At 41.0% G+C, this 23,393-nt stretch overlaps 2 protein-coding genes and 1 pseudogene across 4 annotated transcripts in view; 2 read left to right on the top strand and 1 right to left on the bottom strand.

The window, feature by feature from the left end:
- The window catches only part of Rad54b (RAD54 homolog B), an 80,999-nt gene that overhangs the window by 9,214 nt on the left and 48,392 nt on the right, over nucleotides 1–23,393 (top strand). For all 3 annotated transcript variants that reach the window (XM_048419978.3, XM_085677005.2, XM_085677008.2), the window contains exon 3: nucleotides 3,292–3,403. In XM_048419978.3, coding sequence (XP_048275935.3) covers nucleotides 3,292–3,403 — 112 coding nt within the window. The remainder of the gene's footprint in view (nucleotides 1–3,291; nucleotides 3,404–23,393) is intronic.
- LOC148119523 (small nuclear ribonucleoprotein Sm D2 pseudogene) lies at nucleotides 285–720 on the bottom strand (annotated as a pseudogene).
- Nucleotides 14,392–23,157, top strand: Fsbp (fibrinogen silencer binding protein). Its single transcript, XM_048419983.3, has 2 exons — nucleotides 14,392–16,632; nucleotides 21,152–23,157. The coding sequence occupies exons 1-2, from the start codon at nucleotides 16,259–16,261 to the stop codon at nucleotides 21,675–21,677; spliced, it is 900 nt and encodes a 299-aa protein (XP_048275940.3). The 5' UTR covers nucleotides 14,392–16,258; the 3' UTR covers nucleotides 21,678–23,157.

The following is a 23,393-nucleotide window of genomic DNA, read 5'->3' as shown; positions in this document are numbered from 1 at the left end:
GTATACATGTGTACCACATGCATGCCTGGCACGCATGAAGGCCGGAAGAGGGCATCAGGCCCTCTGAGACCTGACAGTTTTTAGCTGCCATGTGGTTCTTTGATTGAACCTGGGCCCTCTGGAAGAGCAGTCAGTGCTCTTAACTGCTGAGCCATCTCTCCAGCCCAAGTCTTTTTTGTCTTTTTTTTTTTTCTGGTTTTTTTTTTTTTTTTTTTTTAACAAAAAACACAGGGTTTTATTTCCATCCCATTGGGCAGGGCTCGACAGGGCAGGGAGCAGGCTCTCATGGAAAGAAGAGGCCTCTACTCGCCGGCGATGAGAGGGTTCCGTAGCACCACGATAACTGAGTCCCCGCGCAGGAACATCTTGGAGATGTAGCGGTCTTTGTTGACAGGCTTGGACTTCTTCTTGCCCTTGCCGCTCTTGGGGACCTCAGTCCACATCTCCTTCACATTCTCCAGCACCATGTTGCAGTGCCTGTCAAAGGCCTTCACCCGCCCCAGGAGCTTCTTGTTGTTGCGACAGTTAATGAGCACTTGTGTGTTGTTCTTGACTGACTGTGTGAGCACCGAGAGAGGGCCTGTGTTGAATTCCTCCTCCTCCCGCTTCTGCAGCTCCTCTGGGGTCATCTCACTCTTGGGTTTATTGAGGAGACTCATGGTGGAAGTTTCGCTAGCAGATTACTCCCGCCGCCACCCGCGTTGCTCAGGTCTCCGGAGTAGGTAGCTTTTTTCTGGTTTTTTGAGACAGGGTTTCTCCATAGCTTTGGAGCCTGTCCTGAAACTTGTTCTGTAGAACAGGCTGGCCTTGAACTCACAGAGATCCGCCTGCCTCTGCCTCCCAAGTGTTGGGATTAAAGGCGTGAACCACCACTGCCCAGCTAAAGGAAGAGTGCCCCCCAGGCATTCTTTGACTTTTTTTTGGGTGGAGTATTTTTAAAAATGGGTTTTCTCTGTGTAACAATCTTAGCTGTTCTGGAACTAGCTCTTGTAGACCACGCTGGCCTCGAACTCACAGAGATCTGCCTGCCTCTGCCTCCCGAGTGCTGGGAGTAAAGGTGTGCACCACCACTGCCCAGCCCCCAGCCCAAGTCTTTTAAAAATGTTATTTGGTGGCAAAACATATAGTATAAGCTTTATTAATATTCATTTATTTTGAGTCAAGGTCTTTGTAGCCCAGATTGATGTGTAACTCTAATCCCAGGTTAGCTTCCAAGTTACTTTGAACCTCCTGTCTCTTGTCTCTGGAGCACTAATCTTGCTTCACTCAGTCTCTGGTGGACGGCTTTGATTGTCCATGAATTTCACTCCTTCCTATTCTGCAAACGAGTGAAATTGTGTATCATTTGCCCTCTGGGGGTCTGATTTGTTTTACTTATATTTTCAAGGTCCATCTATGTTGTATCATGTACTGAATTTTTGTTTTGTTTTGTTTTTCAAGATGGGATTTCTCTGTGTATCCCTGCCTGTCCTAGAACTCGTTTTGTAGACCAGGCTGGCCTGGAACTCAGAGATCCACCTGCCTCTGCCTCCTGAGTGCTGGGATTAAAGACTCATGCCAACGCCTCCCAGGAGTTTAGAATTTTCTTTTTTCTTTCTTTCTTTCTTTTTCTTCTTTAAAGATTTATTTATTTATTCAGTGTCCTGCCTGTATGCCAGAAGAGGGCACCAGATCTCATTACAGATGATTGTGAGCCACCATGTGGTTGCTGGGAATTGAACTCAGGACCTTTGGAAGAGCAAGCAGCACTCTTAACCACTGAGCCATCTCTCCAGCTCCCTAGAACTTTCTTACGTCATTGTTTTGTGTACTGTGTGCATGGGTGTGAGTGTTCTTGTGCTACAGTGCACATGTGTAGGTCAAAGATAGTTGCTTCTCTTCATTTATTATGTGAGTTGGGGACCAAACTCAGATTATGAGTCTTGGTGGTAAGTGCTTTTATCCACTGAGCCATCTTATTGGCCCGACACAGTCTCTTGTATCTCAGGCTGGCCTTGAACATGCTTTTTGCCTGAGGATGACTTTGAACTTTTGGTTCTCCCTCCTGAGTGCTGGGATTACAGGTGCATGTTTTATGTGGTTCTGGGACTCAAACCCAGAGTTTTCTTCACGCTGTGCAAGCATCCCAACCAGCTACACCCCAGCCCAGAACTCTAAGTCCTTTTCTTGTTTTTTTTAATAGATTTTTGAATTCTTGATTCTACTTTTTTTTTTTTTTTTGGTCTGAATATGAGTGACTTTCTTTTTATTTCCTTTTAAAAATTCTTACTTATTTTTATTTTATACTCATTGGTGTTTTGCCATGGGTGTCAGGTTCTCTAGAACTGGAGTTACAGATAGCTGGGGAATGCCATGTGGGTGCTAGGAATTGAACCCAGGTCCTCTGGAATAGCAGCCAGTGCTTTTAACTGCTGAACCCTCTCTCCAGCTCCCTCCCTTCTCTTCTTCCCTCCCTCCCTCCCTCCCTCCCTCCCCTCCTCTTCCTCCTCCTTTTTTTTTCTTTGTAGCTCTGGCTGTCCTGGAACTCACTCTGTACACCTAGTTGGCCTTGAACTCAGATTTGCCTGTTTCTGCCTCCTGAGTCCTGGGATTAGATCTCATGTTCCCATGTTCCCATGTGTCACCATAGGCTAGAGTGGTTTTCCAAAAAAGAAAAAAAAAGGGGAAAGAAACCCTGCATTTTTTATAATTGACCTCTTTAACTAACCTAACAAACTTTTATGTTTACTAAGGTTTTTGTTTTGTTTCTCCACCCTCAATACTGGGGATTTAATTTTGTGCGTTATGAGTAATAGTCTCAGTAATAATAAGCTGTGATTTTTGGGGTGGGTGTTTTGGGATTGAACGTGGAGCTTCGTGTATGCTAAGCAAGAGCTCTACCATGAAGTTCTGTCCCTAGTTCTCTCTCTCTCTCTCTCTCTCCAAGCAGCTTTATTTGGACATAATTTACATATTTTATAATCCAGTTCTACAATTTAGTGTTTTTTAAATTTTTGTTATTTACTTATTTATTTTTGTTTTTCAAGATAGAGTTTCTTGGTATTAGAGTCCTGGCTGTCCTGGAACTCACTCTGTAGACCAGGCTGGCCTTGAACTTGTTATTTATCCTAGGCTGGCTTCCAACTTGAGAAGCTAGGATCTGGAAGAGCAGTCTCCCCTTCCCGCCCGGTACCTTGTTAATGCAGATATGTGGAAACTGGATACTTGCTTAAATTTAGAGCCTATTATGTAAACATGTAGGGACTTATATTTAATTCATGTATAAAATCTGTGTTTTTCTTTTTTTCAAAGGGTGCTAAACAGTCACAAGATGATCCAGGTGTGTGTAGTTCAAATCTTGGGCCCACGAAGGACAGCACTAGGGCCGTGGGCCCTGGGACTAGAGTAGACCCACTTCATACAGGTAAGCCATGGCTGTACCGTGTTTGTACTTACACGCCACATCACAGTGCTCTAGAATGATTATTCAAGAATGGGTGTGAATTTGATAATTATTCATGTAATATCACTAGATTTTTTTTTTGCTTCAGGTTATCTGTTGTCAAAATTTATCTTTAGAAGTTAAATTTATACCATTTATCTAGAGGACTGTAGCTTGGTGGTTAGAGTATTTTCCCCGCATGGCAAGGCCCTGGGTTTGAGCCCCAACATTGGCTAAGTAAGCAATCAGACAGTCCCAAAACATAATTGAAATCTTGTATTTTGTAATAGGTGTATGTCTAAGACTATTTATAGGAAATTTTTTGATCAGATACAGTCTTAAATACCTATTAGTTATGTTTAACATTCTGTAATAAATATGTTGATACTACTAAGATTGAGAAGATAAACTTGAAATAAATAAATCAGGACTTTATTGTAGTCTGTGGTAAGGTCTCCAGAAGGTCCTGCCTTCTGCAGGTCACAGAGACTGAGAACCAGATGCAGAGTCGGAGAGAAAAGCACGCATACTTTTTTCTAAGGGATAAAACCTTTTTCTTCTTTTTACTGTTCTTTCTGTTCCTTGATCTACTCTTATTTTTTCCCTGTTCTGTTCTTCTACCATGATGTTTCCCTTCTTCTTCTCTGTTGGTGGAGGCTGCTTGTTCGTTCCCAGCCACCCAGACCCAAAATAGTCACATAGAAACTGTATTAAAACACTGCTTGGCCAATCGCTTAGGTGTATTGCTAGCTCGCTCTAATATCTTAAATTAACCCATCTCTATTAATCTGTGCATCACCACAGGGTCATGGCAAGGTTCCAACAGACTCCAGCAGGCTTCTGTCTTCTTTGGCAGCTACATGGCATCTTCTCGACTCCGCCTACTCTCTCTCTACATCTCTGTTTGGATTTTTTGCCTGGCTTTACTGTGTTAAGCCATTAGCTGAAAGTAGTTTTATTAACCAATGGCAATAAAACACATTTATAGCATACAGAGGGGAATCCCACATCACCATTTGTAGGCAGAGGCTGCTTGTTCGTTTCTGGCTGCCCAGACCCGAAATAATCACACAGAAAACATATTAATTGCAATACTATTTGGCCTATAGCTTAAGTGTATTTCTAACTAGCTCTTACATTAACCTGTTTCTATTATTTTATATTTTACCACAAGGCTCGTGGTTTACTGATACTGGCACGCGGATGTCTTTCTCTTCTGGTGGCTACATGGCGTCTCTCTGATTCTGCCTACTCTTTCTCTCTATCTTTTCCAGCCTGGCTACATTCTGTCAAGCCATTGGCTGAAAGCAGCTTTTTTATTAACCATTGACAATAAAACATTCATAGCATACAGAGGGGAATCGCATACCACCTTCCTTCTCACTACTTCTGACGACTTCTTTCTCACTTGTTAATTTTTTCCGTTACAGCTTGTATGCCCCAGCAAAATCTTTGAAGCAATATAAAAATAAAATAAAATGAAAAATACAGTGTGGTTATAGTCTATATTTTAAGTGAATGATTAAAGTGAATATAAGTAAAAAACATCATGTTTCACGTTTCTCTTACATGACTAAACATTTTACATATTAGGGGGGGAAAACAAATAATCCCCAAGAACCACATGGCATTCATGTCTAAGAAACTTATTATAGATTAACAGAGTGTAAGCAAGCAAGGTTTTTTTTTTTTATTTTTGTTTTTTTAAGACAGGGTTTCTCTGTGTGCCTTTGGAGCCTGTCCTGGAACTAGCTCTTGTAGACCAGACTGGTCTCGAACTCACAGAGACCCGCCTGCCTCTGCCTCCTAAGGGCTGAGATTAAAGGTGTGCACCACCACTGCCCGGCAAGCAAGGTATTTTTTTTTAAAATATTTTTATTTATTTATTATGTATACAGTGTTCTGTCTGCATGTATGCCTGCAGGCCAGAAGAGGGCACCAGATCTCATTACAGATGGTTGTGAGCCACCATGTGGTTGCTGGGTATTGAACTCAGGACCTCTGGAAGAGCAGGCAGTGCTCTTAACCTCTGAGCCATCTCTCCAGCCCCCAAGCAAGGTATTTTTATCAGACAGTTTTTTTTGCAGTTGTTACAAGAAAAGGATCAATCATTTTATTTTTATCTCAAAAGATAATGTTATAAAAAATCTTAAAAGAATCACAAATCTAAACTTTTATATATGAGAAACAATCAGTCAGTTCTACTTGAAATCCTCAGAGTGCATACCCACCCACCAACATTCTTTAAGTTCTGTTCCATTAGAGAACCCTGACTAATACAAGGCCGAAGTCTAAATTTCATGAAGGGAATTTGGAAAGATGTGCTGTTTTCTGTAGCTGATACCCATGACCAAGTCTTTGGCTTCTGAGTACTTAGAAAAGTCAGGTGGCAAGTTGAGGGTGCTGGACCGTGATAGTCTGTGCGCTTTGGTGCTACTGAGAGACAGCTTCAGAAGCTCAGCAAGAATCATATATATACACACACACATATATATACACACACACACACCCATATATACACACACACACACATATATATACACACACACACACACACATACGTCTATATGAAAATATGTTTGGTGTGTGTGTGTTTTATACCTTAAAGTAGATGGTCACAGTGCGTTCATTATTCTGGTAGGTAATGGTCAGCTGACCTTTACAGAGGTCAGTACGTGTCTGTGTTTTCATTAGCAATGCTTGAGTAATTATGTATCTTTTTTTGATGCTCAGCTATACTCTAAGTATATACTTATGCTTTTTGATATTTGATACTTAGAATGTGATTTTTGTTTTATTTTTAAATTTAAACTTTTACCATTCATATCTTCAGATTATTTGGGTCAGATGTGGTGATGCACTCCTATAATACCAGCACTTTGGGGCTTGAGAGTTTTGGGTCTGCCTGAGCCATATAGTAAGATCCCACTTCCCTAAATACTTAAGACTGATATAAATATTCGTGAGCTGTACTTTTTATGTGAGTTGTGTGTATGCACTTTTTCTGAACTTGTTGAAAATAAACTGCTGGCCTGATGCCCTACTCGCCCTCAAGTTTTGGTGTATGTTTATAATAAACCGTGGAGCCTCGTGCGTGTGCGCGTGCTCTGGGGGCTGCAGACATGACTCAGAGGTGAGAGCACTGACTGCTGCTCCACAGGAACCAGGTTCAGTTCCCAGCACACATGTGGTGACTCAAAGCCATCAGTAATTCCAGCGCCAGGGGATTTGATGCTCTCTTGACTTCTGTGGGACTGGGCATGCACATGGTGTACATACATACGTAAAGGCAAGCATAAAAATAAAATAAATCTAAAAACAATTAAAAATAGGCTCTCTAGAGTGTCCTTGCCTCTTCCACCATGTAAGGACACAGGACACTCCTATACACCACCTTTGAAAGTGCACCTTCACTAGATGCTTCATATTCCAGTGCCTTGGTTTTGGAGTCTCTAGTCTTGAGGATAGTAGGAAATATATTTCTGTTGTGCATAAAAAAGCCATTTTGTGGTATTTTGTTATGACAGCCTGAATGGATTAAGATAATGTTTATGGTAAAAGACTTTTCTCTGTTAGTTCAATATTATGAGCTATATTTTGTTGTCTTGTCTTTATTTTTTTAAAAATTTTGTTTTGTTTTTGAGACAGAGTTTCACTTTGTAACCCTGACTGTCCTGGAACGTGATGTGTAGACAAGGCTGGTTTTGAGCTTTCAGAGGTCTGCCCGTCTTTGCCTCCTGAGTGCTGGGTCAGAGGGGCACATCAGCACCCAGCCTTTCCACCTTACTTTTCAGATACGCTGGACCTGGAGCCACCATTTTGGCTAACCTAGCTGGCCAGTAAGTCCCTGGGATCTGCTGGACCCTGACTCTCCTGCTTACAGATTGGGCTTTTCACATACTTCTGGAGAGCCAGTTAGGTGCTCCTAGCTCTACTACGCCATTCACCCAGGCTGGCGTTTCGTTCGACTTTTAAATAGTGCTGTGTTCTGACTTAGATTTGTTTGGTGTTGTTTCAGCTCATCCATTTTGGGGGTTCACTCAGGAGGTTCATGCTGTCACGTTGTCAGTTTGTCCTGTTATGTTACGGGTGATGTTAGTTTTATTTGAACAAAATGGTGTGTGGAGGTTTCTTTTGACTCCATTTAAAGTAGTTTCCACACTGTGGTTAATAAGTAACCTTAGGGAGTTACTTTGACAGTATTGATTTCAGTGCTGAGGATTAGTCAAAAATCTTTGCACATGCTAGACAAATGGTCTACCTTTGAGCTGTTTCCAGCCCAGAAGCTGATGCTTGCCTGAAATTTATTATGTGTGTGTGTTTTCTGCCAAGGTAGACTTTGTAATTCCATTTATATTTATTAGTTGGCATTCTGATAAAGGGAAAACTTTTCCTTTTTCCTCATTTACTTATTAATTAATTCACAAAACTTGTTTTAGTCAGTGAATTGTAACACTTATCAGTGTGTGTGTGTGTGTGTGTATGAGTGTATGTGTGTTCCTGTGTATGTTTGAATGTGTGCAAGGATGTGTTCTATGTGTAGTGTGCATTAGTGTGTATGTTCATGTATGAGTGTGTGAGTTTGTGTGTGTGTGTGTTACTCCAGCTAACTCAGACCTTTACAAGGGTTCTTACTTTTCTGATAATCTTCATGTTAAGTTTTTTTTTTAATTCCTTAGGAATTTTATAAAATGTTTTTTAATCAGAAGCCTCACAAATTTTTAGTAATGTCCATTAGTATACATTGTAGTATAGTATAATAAAACCTTAATTTTTTTTGCATTTTTATTTATTGTATGTATGCATGTGCGTGTGTATACATATCACAGCACATGCAGGAGTCAGAAGACAGCTTTGAGGTCTGGTGTTCTCTTTCCACCATGTAGATGTTGGGCACTGAACTCAGACTGTTGGTCTCCACGTCAAGTACCTTTTACCACTGAGCTATCTTGCCAGGTCCTGGCCTATCTCTTGAAAGCAGCAAAAGGCTATACTTCCATTTTAGTAGAGAATGATATTTAAAAACCAAGGTTTTGATACTAGGTGTGTTTGTTTGTTTGTTTGTTTGTTTGTTTTTTATGTATACAATATTCTGTCTGTGTGTATTACTGCAGGCCAGAAGAGGGCACCAGACCTCATTACAGATGGTTGTGAGTCACCATGTGGTTGCCGGGAATTGAATTTAGGACCTTTGGAAGAGCGGGCAATGCTCTTAAACACTGAGCCATCTCTCCAGCCCACTAGGTGTATTTGTTGATATAGCTTTTAGCTCTTCCAAGATTCAAAGCTAGGAAATACGTGTCTGTAGAATTTGGGGGCTGGGAGGGTGAGAGAGAAGGATGTTGATATGGTCCTATGTAGCTCAGGCTGGCCTAGTACTCTCTGTAGAAAACACTGACCTTGAGCTCCTGGTCATCCTGCACCCTCTTTCCAGGTATCAGGATTGCGGGTGTGTGTTGGCATACTGGACTTTAAATGCAACATACACATATACACACAACACACACACAGACAGACACACACACACAGACAGACACACACACAGACATAGACAGACAAACACACACACACACACAGACATAGACAGACAGACAGACACACACACACACACACACACACACACACACACACACATTCCTCCAAGTAGATTCTAGGACTTGAACTCAGGTCATCAGGCTCCTATGGGAAACAAGTGCTCTTACCCACCCTTGCTGAACTCCTTACCTTCCTTTCTTTGTTTTTAAATAGTTATTTTTGTCATTTTTATTATTTTATGGGTATGAATGTTTTGCCTGCATGCCTATTTATATACCATGTGTGTCTGGTGTGCGTACAGATCAGAAGAGGCTTTGGATTCCTAGGAAATAGAGTTACAGATGGTTGTGAGTTGCCATATTGGTGCTGGGAATAGAACCCAGGACCTTTGGAAGAGCAGCCAGTGCTCTTAACTGCTGACTCATATTTTTAGCATTATTATTTTTAATTATGTGTATGTTGTGACACTCTGTGGGCATGTGCATGTGAGTGCAAGGTACCTGTGGAAGAGGCTTTAGATCCCCTTGAGCTGTTCCAGGCGGTTGTGAGCTGCTGATCAGGGTCCTGGAAACCACACTGGGATCCTCTGTGAGAGTAGAGCATACTATTACCCACTGAGCCACCTCTCCACCTTTAGAGATATTACAGACTGTGGATTTGGGGCTGCAAGTGTGCTTGAGCGCGGTGTACTTTATCTATCTATCTATCTATCTATCTCTCTCTCTCTCTCTCTCTCTCTATCTATCTATCTATCTATCTGTCATCTATCTATCATCTATCTATCATCTATCTTCCTTTCCTTCCTTTCCACTTCCCCTTCTTCCACTTCCCTTCTTCTCCTTTCCCTCCTCCTTCTATGCTGGGAATTGGACCCAGGAACTCATATGGACTCACACATGGTAGGCATATGCTTTACAACAGAGCTGCATTCCCAGTTGCTTCAAAGGGATTTTGATTTTTAGATAAACTTCAAAGGACATTAGATCAGACTTAATTGTGTATAGTTTGTCAAGAGTTGATTGAGGAATATTTCTCTTATTGTGACTTTTTCCCTTCTATAACAACTTTAAACAAAATTATGACTCAGATATTAATTATTCCATTTATTATATCTTTTCCCTATAGAAAATTTCTGAGAAAATTAAGAACTAAGCTGGGTGGTGGTGGTGCATGCCTTTAATCTTAGTACTTGGGAGTCAGAGGCAAGTGAATCTCTCTGTGATTTCAAATCCAGTCTGGTCCACAAAGTGAATTCCAGGAGAGCCAGGGCTACACAGAGGAACCTGCTTGAAAATTTAAATAAAAAAACAAAAAAGAGAAGAAAGTAAGAAAATTAAGAACTAAGGAGGTCATCCTTTGCTTTTAAGACCCTTTTATAAAGATTTAGGTTGGTGAATTATTGAATAGTTTTCATTATTTTGGAAGTGTTGAGTTACTTTCTTCAGTCAGAGGGGGAAATAAAATACATCTATTGTAAAGACACCATTGAAGATAATTCTCCGTGAACTAATTTGCTTTTAGTTGTATGGATAAAGAAGCTTTTAAAGAGACTTGTGTGTGGAGACTTGGAATTTCAGCTGTGGATGGAAACAAATGTATTTGTTAAGCTTGTTCTGGAATCAGTCTGGTTGAGAAAAGGGCTGTGATTATTCAGACAGTGGCTTCTCCCAGCTCACATTACCCAGGATTCCTCCAGAGACTGGAACATCAAATTCTCTGTTATGTATAGAACCTTATTTATATGAGGCTTGCATGGAGAGAGGCAGTAGTCAGATGACATCCGAATTAATCTGTAGTTCTTAATTCTCATGGCTCCTAGAGATGTGTGTGAGTATCCTCCCCAGCCTCTAGTGCTTGGGACAAAACCCAGGTCCTTGTCCATGCTAGGAAAGCATTTTGTCACTGAGACATGCTCTCTGCCCAAGGCACAATTTAAAAGTATAGAGGTACCTTGGCAGGTCCCAGGAGTTCTGGTGGGATGGTGGGTGACAGACAGACCTTGCTCATATTAAGAGTTAATGGGGAGGGGGAAGGAAGAGGGAACAAAGGGAGAGAAGGGAAGCTCAGAGTGGCCTCTTGGGAGAGAGAGAGAGAGAGAGAGAGAGAGAGAAGTGGGGGAGGCAGGTGGTGCAGAGAGCAGAAGTGGGCGGAGCTTGTCTCTTAAAGGGGCCATAGTGCATTGGCATAGACAACATAGTGCTGCACAGACTGTGTAGTAAGGTAACAGCCATAGGAGCCTGGGCTGGCCAGGGTAAGTGCATCCTGCCCCGTGACGGGACAGGCCAGCATAATGCCTGAATCCTAACATAATCCGGCATAACACTCTGACCCCCACATACTCATGTGTATACACAGTTACATAAAATAAAATAAAAAATTAAAAAACTTAATTGTGGGCATAAACCTTGCCATATAATGCCATAGGATACTTAGAGACAGTAAAATGGTTACTGCAGTGGAGCAAATTAACATATTCATCTTCTCAGTTAATTTTTATGCCAAAATCCCTAATACAGTAGTTTTGTTAACTACTTCTTATATTGTAGATTAATTCTTTAGATTAATTCAGCCTACATAATTTGTTTTGTTTCTTTGAAACGGCCTCTCACAGAGGCCAGGCTGGCCTCAAACTTCCTGTGTAACTGGTTCTCTCGCCTCTGCCTCTCATGCTAGCATCACAGGCTGGGCGGTCATGCTTGACCTCAGTGGTTTTAGCTACATTTCTTTGATGGTTAATGATGTTGAACCTCTTTGACATTTAAAATTTTTTTTTAGGAAAAAAAATGTCTGTTTAGGTGTTTTGGCCTTTTAAAAGTTTGGTCATTCTTTAGTAGAACTGTGCCTCAAATCCCAGGGCCACCTACATTTTAGGCACCTGTTCTACTACTGAGTCACATCCCTAATCTGGATTATTTATTTTTTTAACTCTCAGTAATGTATGCTGCCTCAACAGTGGTCAAAACAGTAGAGTCTTGTGTAGAGTATCTTTAAGTTCCTCTTTCCCCATCTCCTGTGGGTATGGTCACAGTTTCCTAATCCTTGCTGTTCTTCATAGAAGGCTTTGTAAACTTTGTAAGACATGTTCTTCAAGTGGTCTTTCAAGAAAACTTTTTTCTTTGGCATGTACTTTGGACTTATTCACTTACTTTGAATCTACTTTTTCCAGGCCCGGTGTGGGGAAATAAAATTATAATTTGCCAGGGTCTCTGACCACCGAAGCCCCAGAGTGTCGGTCTGTGGAAGATAAGAAGCCGCGGAGTCGGCACGTCCTAGCCAGTGTTGATCCAAACTCTGAGTTTATCTTAGGCACATGTAAACACAGCACAGTTTAGAAAAAAGTGTCCTTGTGATAATTAGCTCAACCCCATGTACATAACAAACCTTATGACTTGGCTACATGGAAACTCTGTGTGCAGTACAGTGACATCTTCCATAAAGACAGGTTCTGTAGTGACCGAGAAAGCAGGCTGAAGATCAGGGTCTGGGGAAGGTAGCGTTATAGATTGACAGAGACAAACAGGCTCAAGATAAGGAATTGGGGGAAGGGTCTGGTGTGGTCTCAGCACAAAGGTCACCGGGCTGTTAACTACCTTTACTCCCCATTCTCCTGGCTGGAAAACATCTCTCGCTTTGAAGAGACAACCCTGTGTGTTTAACATTCCTGTCCCCCAGTGCTTGGATTGAATTTTCTTTGCATGCGGTCTCAAGCTTGTGCTCTCCCTGTCCCAGCCCCCCAAGGGGCTTGATTACAGGTGTGTACCATCACTTCCAGCTTTGGTTTTTCTTTTTAAAAATTAGAGACAAGATCTCAGTATGTGGCCTGGGCAGGTCCTAATTCACCTCTGTCTGCTAAGGCTGTAGTGTGTGCCACCAAACCCAACACCACCTCTATTTTGTTTTATTCTCTTGTCTTTTGTATGAGTCTTTACTTTATTTGTTTATTTTTTGGGGGGCTCGAGCACATGTCTACCTCGAAACTCTGTGTGCAGTACAGTGGCATCTTCCATAAAGACAGGTTCTGTAGATTAACAGAGAGCGGGCTGAAGATAAGGGTCTGGGGGAAATGGCGTTGGTTTGTTACACCTTCAAGACTGAGTCAAAAGCTGCTTGTAAAGTGGAGCCCTGCAGGGGACACAGCCTGAAAAAGCATTTACATAATATAGAGACCATAGCTGGGTTGCAACCTTTTTGGTCAGCATTTTACTTATATCACAGACTGGTCTTGGATTTGCTGTAATCTTCCTGCCTCAGCCTCCTGAAGTCAGTTACATAGTGGCCAGTGTCAAAGCCCCTTGCAAATGGGTGTCTTCCCAGGAGCACAATAGTGCATTGGAGAGTCACCTCATAATTTCCTTTTTTTTTTTTGCATCGTCCAACTAATTGGGCATTATTTTTGTGCAGTCGGGGTTCACAGCTAAGGACTGGCTCATTAGCTTACCAGTGCCACCTTCTGACTAGCTTATTAGCATATCAAAGCCTGCTTTGGGATTGGTTCACTTCTTAGCTGCCTGTGGCTGGCTCCTGCCTACATTATTCCAGGTCACACAAAATGGTTTCAGTTCTGATCCCAACAGTGAGCAGACAGTGAGCATAGGAAGAAATAGTGCTGCCTTTTAGCCTGTCTAACGGATGGAGAATATCAGAGAAGTGGCTGTGCTTACTGCTGAGATAAGGAGTTCTGTTCTGGGGCTGCTTTTTAATTCATAGTGCTTAGCAGATGAAGGGGGACTGAAGCCCAGATATCAACACAATAGGGATTAGAGAGTATGTCATTTTGTCTATAAGTATACCCTGTAATATTGTTCTGTGTTAATATAGAGAAATATACCCCTTTTCTTTATTTTGCATGTTTATGTTGTGTGTGCATGTGGTGCATGTGTGTGTGTGTGGGGGGCACCTGTGTGGGTGGATGCATGTGCAGGTGTGTGTGTGTGGCACCTGTGTGCGGGGTGTGTGTGTGTGTGTGTGTGTGTGTGTGTGTGTGAGCACCTGTGCGGGTGGATGCATGTGTGGGGGCACCTGTGTGGGTGAATGCGTGTATGGGGGGGCACATGTGTGGGTGGATGTGTGTGCAGGCTACAGTTGGTGTCCTGTCCTCCAGCACTCTGACTTTATTTAATGGAGTTCTTAGATTGGGCTCCTCTAGCTCGCCAGTTTACCTTGGGGATTCCCTGTTTTTGCTTTCTAAATTTAGGGATTGCAGGTAGGTTGCCAGACATATCCAACTTGCTTTGCTTGTTTCTTCTTTTCTTTTCTTTTCTCCTCCTTCTCCTCCTCCTCCTTCTCCTCCTCCTCTTCTTCTTTTCTTTCCTCTGTCAAGACAGGGTTTCTCTGTGTAGTTCTAGCTAACCTGGTGCTAGTTCTGTAGACCAGGCTGACCTCGAACTCGTAGAGATCTACCTATCTGCCTGGGATTAAAGATATGTGTATGGGTGATGGGGAACTAAACTCTGGTTTTCATGCTTTCAATGACAAGAACTTTATTGCTTGAACCGTTTCATCAGCCCATTTTTCTTCTTCTCAGGTGTTGTTACACATAGACTATCTGACCTTGGGCTGTGCTGTCCTCCTGGGAGTATAAGCCGTTACCCTCAGCTTTTACCCCTTTCCTCCTTTCCTACTTTTGGGTAGCTAATACAGTTAAAGCGTGTTGTATGTTGCTAGGCTCATTGGGCTTGTTTGTACACGTTTCTTGTCTAGCACTCAGGAGAATCGTGAGTTGGAGGCTGGCCTAGGCTACATTGGGAGTTTGAACTGCATAGGGAGACCTTGTCTCAAATCAATAACAAACAGCTAAAAAAAAAGCGAGAATTTAGTATTTGCTTCTTGGTTCAACAAGGTCACTTTGGGGGCTGGACTGTAGATCAGGAGTACAGTGTCTAACAGTCGTAAGGCCGTGTGCAGCAGGAGGCCTCTTTGTAGCATTTCTGTGTACTGCAGCTGAGACATTTGTGTACGATGGTAATTGTTTTATAGAACTGGCCCTACTTCCTCAACATACATACATACATACACACAAAAATACATATGTGTGTACATATGTGTGTCTGTATGTATGTATTGTGCGTATGACTTTGTGAGTTGATTCCCTCCTTCCACCACATGGGTTTCCGGGATCAAATTCAGGCCACCAGCCTTCACCATATGAACTCTCTTGCCAGCCTTTGACTGGATCAAATATGTTCACGTTTGGTTTCGTTTACTTGTTTCTTTTGTTTTGAGGTGCTAAGGATTAAACACTTGCTGTAGCACTGAGCTACACCACGAGTCTTTTATGCATGCTTCTAGTAATTCCTCTATCTGGACAAATATATCAGGAGCAAATAAGCCTGTTTTGTTTTTGTGACTGTCATCTGCTTTAAACTAGGATTAAGCATGAAAACTACTGGCCAGATGGTTTCTTTTCATAGTCCAAGTTGTGTGACTAAGATAAACAGAAAATCTTGCTTTAATAAAAATAAGATTTTGTTTGTGCACTCCCATCTAAGACATAATTATGCTGTTTCTCACTGTTAATTTTTACGTATGATAAAACAGACCAGTGTATTTATATACATTGCAGGTAGAATAATAAGGCATATTTTTATCTGGTTTTTATATCTACTATTCAATAAAAATTTCTCCAAGAATGACAAATGATGCAGGGGATGCTGTACACTGCAATGAAGAGGAAGCTTAGCTTTACTGCAGTCTGAGCTGGTGTAACCTAACTAGCTAGAGGATATGCAATTCCTGATTGACAGCAGGACCAGCAGTGTGCAGATTTGGTTAGGGAGAACACCCAGCTAGAAACAGTGCTGAGAGCTCTGTCAGGAAAACTACATTCACCCCGTGTCTCCTAGTTTTCGGTCTACTAGATCTGTAAACAAACAGCAAAAACAGTTCCTCTTTTGTCTTATTAAAGTGGAGGTGCAGGGCTGTTTCAGCCTGTCAGCCAGGCATACATGTGTGGAAATTTGATATTCTCACTAAATTAGCCAATTTCAAGCTGTGTTCCGTGCTTATCTCTAGACCTTTGTGCATTAAATCCTGTCTGGAGCCGCTCTCTCCACACACAAGTGTTTTGCTTGTGCTTCCCTGCCTTCTGTGAGAAGCTTTATGTAGGTCAGGCTTGGCTTAAGCAGCTTTCCCAAACCTGCGTCAGCTTAAGCTGGAGGAATTTTAATAAGCCCTCCCCTGTAGGCGTGGGCCTAAATGGGGCTAGCCTAGTTAAGCCTGATCTTTCTGTTTGTGAAAAGAGCTGAGCAGAGCTGAAGACTGCATGGTGGATTCAGAAGCTGCCTACTTAATTTCAAAAGAACAATGGTAGGGAAGGCTCGATCTTCCAATTTTACCCTATCTGAAAAGCTTGATCTGCTAAGCCTCGTGAAGCCATACGTGAAAATTCTCGAAGAGCATACTAATAAAAATTCAGTAATAGTGGAGAAGAATAGATGTTGGGATGTCATAGCAGTTAACTATAATGCAATTGGAGTAGACCGCCCTCCTCGCACAGCGCAGGGCCTTCGCAGCCTTTACAAAAGGCTCAAAGAATATGCCAAACAGGAGCTATTGCAGCAGAAGGAGGCCCAATCAGATTTTAAAAGCAATATTTCCGAGCCAACCAAGAAAGTTATGGAGATGATTCCCCAGATTTCCAGCTTCTGCCTGATAAGAGACAGGAGCCACACACAAAGGTAAGCTTTATTTTATTTGTTGTGGGAAATGATGGCGCCTCCTAGCTCTTAGGCTCTGCTTAGCTGTGACAGAGATGTGCATGTAAGCATCCCACAAGGGGAGCATGAATAGTGTCTTTGTTTTGCTTTCTTAAAAAAAAAAAAAGTAAAGCTATGAGGAATTTTTCTCTTGCGCTTGATTTAAACACGTTTCACTGTCTTCGCCCTTTTTCATGGGCAGGTTCTAAAAGTAAAGGCTGGGGAAAGTTAGTGGGATGATGCTTGTGACATCACTGAATTAATTTTTTAAAGACTTCAGTACCATATACAGAGTAATGGTTTTATTATGACATTTTCATCCATATATATTATGTACTTTGATTATATCTCATAAACTTTTTAAGCCTTAAGATTAGATTATTGGCCTTTGACATACATTGTTTTTATTTAAAATTACATTTTGTTGAAACGGGTTTCTTGAATTGTTTTATATAAAATTTGTATGAAGTTAGTAGTTTTGGAGCAGATGGAAATTTTGTTTTTTTTGTGAATTATTACTGTGTATGTTTTCTGAGTGTACACTGAACTAACAAAACTAAAATCAAAGTCATTAATTATAGGATTGTGTATGTGAAGACTGTTTAGTTTTTCTAATATATTTGAAATAGATAAGAAGGAAACACTAAAGGAAGTTAATACCTAATTAAGAGATTCAGGTTTCATAATGAAGTGTAATTGATTAATGGTGTACTTTCACTTTGATATTGCTCTGTAGGTTACAAAACTCAGTTTTAGTAAGAGCAACCTGGGTTAGGGCTTGGAAACAATTTTGGGTTAAGCTTGTTCTATATGATTGTTTGCCTCAGAATCTTAAAAGCTGTTACCTGTGGCTAATTCAAATCTTATTTGACATAGATAAAAATGGCAGCTCCATTTTTCTACCAGTCAGTTAGGTAATTTAAACAAACCGTAAACCCGTTGTTGAAGGCCTCTCACACAGAGGTCAGTGTGCTTTCCTGGGCAAACAGAATTGCTGATAACTGTGGAGCCTGAAGTTAGGAAAACTTCAGCTGAGCCTGTCTGTTGCTTTGGTAACTTATTAGGAAATATTTCTGAGCTTTTTACCCTGTCCTGCTTATTTCTAATTGGTAGCATAAATTTAAAAAAGCCCCCCCACTTGGGGATCAGTGGATCAGCTCTTGGGGCCACCGGTAGGAGTTTTCACCGCTGTGAGTGCTGAGGTCCTGTGTCTATAGGACAGCTGTTGGAGGCTGCTCTGCTTGTTTTGGATTTTACTCTTTCAAAACCAGCTTGGAGAAAAATGGTTTTGTTAGAAAACTACACCTTTTGGGCACTAAATTTGGATTTTTATAATTTGAAACGGATACATAGACAATGTGCTTTTAGTTGTCTATTTAAAAAAAGCACAGTGAACATGGAGAAGAATACAAGCAGTTACCTGTTTGCATTTTGATCATTGTAAACGCAAACATACCCTCTGAGTTTTTGATACACCATCATTTCTCTGATAAGAATGAGTTAGCTGATTGTATATTTCTTTATCTGTTGTTTAAATTGAACTGCTTATTAGTTTTTTTAAAAAAGGAAGAATATAAAAATAGGCCACTTATGTTACATTGATATTTTTCTGTTAGCTTATTCATTTAATATACTTATGTATTTAATGTGCTTATATGTATTTAGCTGAGATCATCACACATCTTAGTTTTCCCAGAAGTTTATAAATCTATAATTCCAATTTTATTTTTACACAAATATTACTATTAATTTGATTACATTCTCTAGTATGGGATTTTACTGCATGTGTTATGTCTTTTTCTTTTCTAAAGAATCTATTCTATTTTGTAACTTACTTTACAACTTAGAAGGATTTTTAGATATTTTTATGTCTCTCTAAATAGCAGATTATAATTTATGTTTTATAATCACTTGATCCTCTAAATTAGATTTTTAGCTTTTAGAAATTTTTCGTTCTGTTTATCTTTCTTGAGACTTTCGCTAGTGTTTTATTACTTATAATGTTTCACCATTATGGAGTGAATAATCCAGGCATAAGCATTTTTAATGTATACGGAAGTATAATGCCTGTTTTTATAGGCTACATGCTACTTTGCAGTAGAAATTATGAAGATAATGTAAAATTTGTTTATAGTTTCAGCCTTTTTTATCTCATACTTTAGTCTAGATCAGCAGTTCTCAACCTGTGGGCTGTGACCCCTTCAGGGGTCACGTATCAGATATCTACATTATGATTCATAACTGTGGCAAAGCTACAGTTATGAAGTAGCAATGAAATCCTATTATGTTTGGTTCCATAAATAGTCTCTGCCATCTTCCTCAGAGTCACCGGCTTTTATGGTTTGTAGATAGTCCAGGAGAACAAAAGCAGGAGAAAACGTCAGGTGATTCTTTACAGCTTAATTTAAGAACCTCAGCAACGGAGGGATCCGGGCTAGTGAGGTGGCTCAGTTGGTAAAGTATTTACTGCCAAGCCCTACAGCCTGCCTTTGATCCTAGTACCTCCATGGGGAGGGGGAGAAGAGAGAACCTGACCTCCAAATACACATACAAATAAATAAATGTAAGAAAAAAAAAGGCTGGCTGGCTCCCTCCCTTCTTCCCTCCCTCCTTCCTTCCTTCCTTCCTTCCTTCCTTCCTTCCTTCCTTCCTTCCTTCCTTCCTTCCTTCCTTCCACTTTTCTTTATTCTGGAAGGTGTTCTCTTTATAAGGTGCCAGCCACACAAATGTGAGGCTCTGAATTCAGACCCCAGGACACCTTTTGTAAAATGCTACAAATGGCAGTACTCCCAGCTGCCTTAGCTCAGTGGATGAGCTTCACGTTCAGAGAAACTCTACCTCAAAAAAATAGTAGTGCTTGGGTCTCTGTGAGGACCCACACTCGTGTGTACACAACACACACAGACACATGTGCATTCACAAAGTAGCTTTTCTTTATTTTACTGACTTTGTGTAGTATTTGTAATTTCATTGTAAGAGCCTAATTTAAGAACAGAGGGCTAGGGATGAAGAGAGCGTGCCCAGGACCTTGACTCGGTTACCAGCACCGCCGACAACAGATGAAGGATGGAGGACACCTAAATGGACACATTGTTAAAGTCATGGTCTTAGTGTCTCTTCTGGTAAACACTCTCTGTATAGTTTTAAATCTTTTTTTTTTTTTTAAAGCAGTTGAAGAAAGGCTTTTATTAAGGATGGGGAAACACACACACATGCAAGCAGTCACCCAGAGAGAAAGGCAAAGCAGACTGGGACTTGGGAAGCAGAAACCGACTTCTTGAGGGCTAGTTTGTTTGCTTAAGTCTTTCAAAGGACTTCCTTCCTTGGTGGATTTGAAGACACACAAGTTGGCTGATTGGGGCAACTGTAAACGTGTCCTGATTTGACCTTGAATTTGTCAAGCTAGTTCATCAGCAGAGGTCCTGTCTGCAGGAGAAAAGCCCACAAGGCCTGTGTTTTAAGCTTCCAGGTCTCTTTCTCAGATCCAGAGGGCGAGGAAGAAGCCAGTCATAGTGAATGGAAGTTCAGTGTCTTTATTACCTAGGCTGGACCCTCTCCCTGTCTTTCTGTCTCTGGTCCCTCCTTCGCTTCCACTTCCAGTAGGTATTGTCCTGTGTTTGACCATTACTACACAGGGAGGGAGTAGTGGGTACAACAGCTTCACCTGACTGTTGAGTCCAAAAAAATAAATCATGCTGCAATCATGACAGAGACATAGAAAACTGTGTTAATGGAGAGAGCCAGTTAGGAGCACTGGCTGCTTTCCCAGGGGATTAAAGTTCAATTCCCAGTACCCACATGACTGCTCACAACTGTAATTGTAAAGCAGCCGAGGGGTCTGTGTGTGTGTGTGTGTAGTCCTGGTTGTCCTGGAACTTGCTCTGTAGACCAGACCGGCCTTGCACTTCCACCACTTACCCTGCCTACGGTCTTGATTGGGTTCGTTTTCAATGCCCATTCAAGAACTGAAAGGCAAGGGGATTCTTGAGCTGCAACAGGCAGTAGACAGCAGTAGGAAAGCAGTTGGAGAAAGCGGTAACACAGAAATGCCTTCTACAAACCCGGGACTTGGGAAAGTCTCCCCCCAACAAGAAAATTCCCCGGGTCCATGTTGTTGTTGGTTTTGTTTCTGTTTTTGTTCTTTTGAGACAGGCTTTCTCTGTGTAGCCTTGGCTGTCCTAGAACCCACTCTATAGACCAGGCTGGCCTGAAACTTAGATTCACTACCTCTGCCTCCTGAGTGCTGGGATTAGAGGTGTGCGCCACCAGGACCATCTCTTTTTCTTGATTAGAGTGTGGTGTGTAGCCTAGGCTGTCCTGGAACTTGAGATTGTCCTGTCTCAGCCTCTCAAGTGCTGGGGATATAGGTGTATGTCTTCACCCTTTATTCAAAGATTTATAATGAAGTGTATATTATTATGAAATATTAAGCATATAAATATGAAATTGTTCTATAAATATGTTTATTGTTTGTACTGTTCTTTTTTTATATGTGCTATAGTGCAAGCTTGGATGAGGCTGCGCAGGCTGGTACCAGTTCACTACAGGTGATGGTGGATCACCATCCTGTTGCTATTACGGTAGAGGTGAAGCAAGAAGAAGACATTAAATCATCCCCTCCACTGCTTCCAAATCCTCAACACAGTGATGCTTTAGAGCAAAGAGAAGAGCATGAATTAGTACATGTTCTGGAAGAACCCTTGTCTCCATCACTTTCCTCTGTTGATATGAGAATGACATCATCTCCATCTTCTGTTCCAAGGAGAGATGATCTTTTCCATCGTGAGAGTGGAGAACACATTAGGTCTCTGCTAAGATATGACCCTCAGGTCCTGCAAATGTTAAAAGAGGAACACCAGATAATCTTAGAAAATCAAAAGAATTTCGGATTGTATGTTCAGGAAAAGAGGGATGGATTGAGAAGAAGGCAGCAGCTAGAGGAGGAGCTGCTCAGAGCAAAGATTGAAGTGGAGAAACTGAAAGCCTTTCGCTTACGGCATAATCTGCCCGAATGTAGTAGTCTCTAAGAGTTTTCAGTTTGATAGTTTTAATTTTGTCAGAATTAATATAATGAAGCTGAGCACATGTCCTATAAAAATGTTGTTAATCTCTTAGGAAAAAGCTTTTACCGTGGTTTTCTTTTCCTCCCTAACCCTACTTTTTCCTACAGTTTTCTAAGTATTTAATTTTCTCTTTAGATACTAAAATTTACTAATTGATTGACATAATCCAGTTCAATATTCTCCCTAATTTTTCCTAAGACATTTAGCTGTTGACTTTATGATCTTTTATTTTGATTATTAGAGAAATAATACAGATAGAGTTGCATCTGGTGCATAAGCCTGTGACCGCAGCACTGGAGAGGGAGAGGCAGGTAGAAGGTCAAGGCCGTCCCAATTTCAGGGTCAGCCTGTGCTGTATGAAATCCTGTGTCAAACAAAACAGAATGCTCACAATTGTGTAAGTGCGTAAATTGTATTTCAAAGTTCTGAATCTTCAACAGTTTTAGCTACAACTTTGAAAGTTAGAGTTAAAACACACACACACACACACACACACACACACAGAGAGAGAGAGAGAGAGAGAGAGAGAGAATGAATGTGTGTGTGTTGGTGTTGGAATAAGTACCTAATGGTAAGCACACACCTTTATCGCTGAGCTATATCCTTTTCCTTTGGAGATGAGATCTCACTCTGTAGCCCAGGCTATCCTGGAGTACAAGCTCCTTTTGCCTCGGCCTTCTGAATACTGAGATTATAGTTGTGTGCTATTCTAAGGGTAACAGAAAAGGAGAATGCATGACATTGGTTTTGTCTTTATCTTTTGAAAGAGTGGTGTTAGCTTTAGAGACTGGAGATATTTGGAGAACACTGGTTAGAGGTCAGGGAGGACGCCATAATTTATTTCGGGTAGCACAGCTCCTTATGTCAGAGGAAGCATCAATACGTAGTTCTTTTTTTTTTTGGTGGTTGTTTTTTTTTGAGGAAGCAGGGAGTAATAGTGGTAGTAATTTTTATTCCTTATTTATTCTATAGAAGCAAAAACACCCGAGAATTTATTTAATTAATTAGGAGAATTTATTTAATTAGAATCACCTTTTGGGTTGGGGATGTAGCTCAAGGGTAGAGCATTTTCCTGGTGTGTTTGAGGCCCCGTCTCCAGGTAACCAAGAGAACTCACTACTACACGTTGTTGGGTCATGAAGTCTTGGGAGCTGTGTCTCTACCCTGCCCTTCCTCTCAGCTTTTGTCCCGTGAAAAGAGATTGTATCTTTTTATTGAAAATATTACATATTTGATCATGTGATTAAAATGACCTTATTTCAGTGTTTTTCCGGAAACTGTTTCCTTTCCATTAAAATTAGAATTAAACAAAATGAAAACTACTTAGAATGACAATAGCAAAAATCATGTTTACATAGCATTTAACTTGTAGATTTTTGTAAGTATGGTTTTTAAATATTGTTGTATATTCATGAAAATAAAATCTTGATTTTTATAAATCTTACATATTGAATTTATGGTAAATATTTAATGTGTGTCCTTTTTTCTGGGATTTTGATGAGAAAAGACTTTAAAAAGCCAGACTTTGAGATGGAGCGGTTAGAGTTTCAGAAATAGTGGGGATAAAGGGTACTTGATGTCAGAATGAGCTCTTGCAAAAACACTTACAGAATGGGATGGAGTGGGTCAGTGTCCAAGCACAAATGCTGTCTAAGCCAGGCAGTTTTAAGTGAGGATAGG

The sequence above is a fragment of the Myodes glareolus genome, chromosome 16 (genome assembly GCF_982192425.1).
Source record: "Myodes glareolus chromosome 16, mMyoGla1.1, whole genome shotgun sequence".
NCBI lineage: Eukaryota > Metazoa > Chordata > Mammalia > Rodentia > Cricetidae > Myodes > Myodes glareolus.
Note: the sequence above shows the minus strand (reverse complement) of the source record. Positions and strands in the feature narration are given on the sequence as shown.

Bases quoted from the DNA above. Each gene is read 5' to 3' on its own strand.
- Fsbp (XM_048419983.3), top strand. From the start codon at position 16,259: ATGGTAGGGAAGGCTCGATCTTCCAATTTTACCCTATCTGAAAAGCTT. The intron at 16,633-21,151 runs GTAAGCTTTATT...TATGTGCTATAG, and splicing joins GACAGGAGCCACACACAAAG to TGCAAGCTTGGATGAGGCTG.